The sequence below is a fragment of the Penaeus monodon genome, chromosome 23 (genome assembly GCF_015228065.2).
Source record: "Penaeus monodon isolate SGIC_2016 chromosome 23, NSTDA_Pmon_1, whole genome shotgun sequence".
NCBI lineage: Eukaryota > Metazoa > Arthropoda > Malacostraca > Decapoda > Penaeidae > Penaeus > Penaeus monodon.
Window position 1 is genome coordinate 44,140,882 of NC_051408.1, and position 526 is coordinate 44,141,407.

The 526-nt window shown below is 60.5% G+C and overlaps 1 protein-coding gene across 3 annotated transcripts in view; it reads left to right on the top strand.

The window, feature by feature from the left end:
* LOC119588103 (carbohydrate sulfotransferase 3-like) overlaps positions 1-526 on the top strand; it is a 12,507-nt gene that overhangs the window by 10,029 nt on the left and 1,952 nt on the right. For 2 of the 3 annotated variants that reach the window (XM_037936811.1, XM_037936812.1), the window contains exon 6: positions 112-276. The exons of the other annotated variant lie outside the window; for it this stretch is intronic. In XM_037936811.1, the coding sequence (XP_037792739.1) occupies positions 112-276 (165 nt within the window). The remainder of the gene's footprint in view (positions 1-111; positions 277-526) is intronic. 3 annotated transcript variants of the gene reach the window in all.

Consider the following 526-nt stretch of genomic DNA (forward strand, 5'->3'; position numbering starts at 1 on the left):
CAGAACTTGACCACGGATGATGCGGGGAAGAGCGTCGACTCCGGCGATGAATCATTGCCAAATCACACGCGTGCCTGCAATTGACCCCCCCCCCCTCTCTTGAACCCCCAGACAATCCGCATGCGGGTGTCGTGGCTCCCCGAGCTGCTGCTCCACTTCGGCTCAGGGATGAAGGTCGTCCACCTTGTGCGGGACCCCAGGGCCTCCTTCAGGTCCTGCATTACCTACGCCTCGTCGCAGAAGGACCACGCGAGATACTGCCCGCTCATCCTGGAGGTGAGGGGGCAAGGAAGAGGAGAGGGGGGGGGGGTGAAGAGAGGGGGGAAGGGGGAGGGGATGGGAGAGAGGGAGGCACAGATTAAGGGGGAAAGGGAGAGAAGGAAGACGGGGAGGAGGCAGACGCGGATTAAAGGGGAATGGGAGGGATAGAAAATGGGAAGAGAGGGAGGGAATGAGATAAAGGGGGGGGGGAAGTTAGGGGGGAAGAGAGTGAGAACAAGAGGAGGAAGAAGGGGAGAGTTAAGGG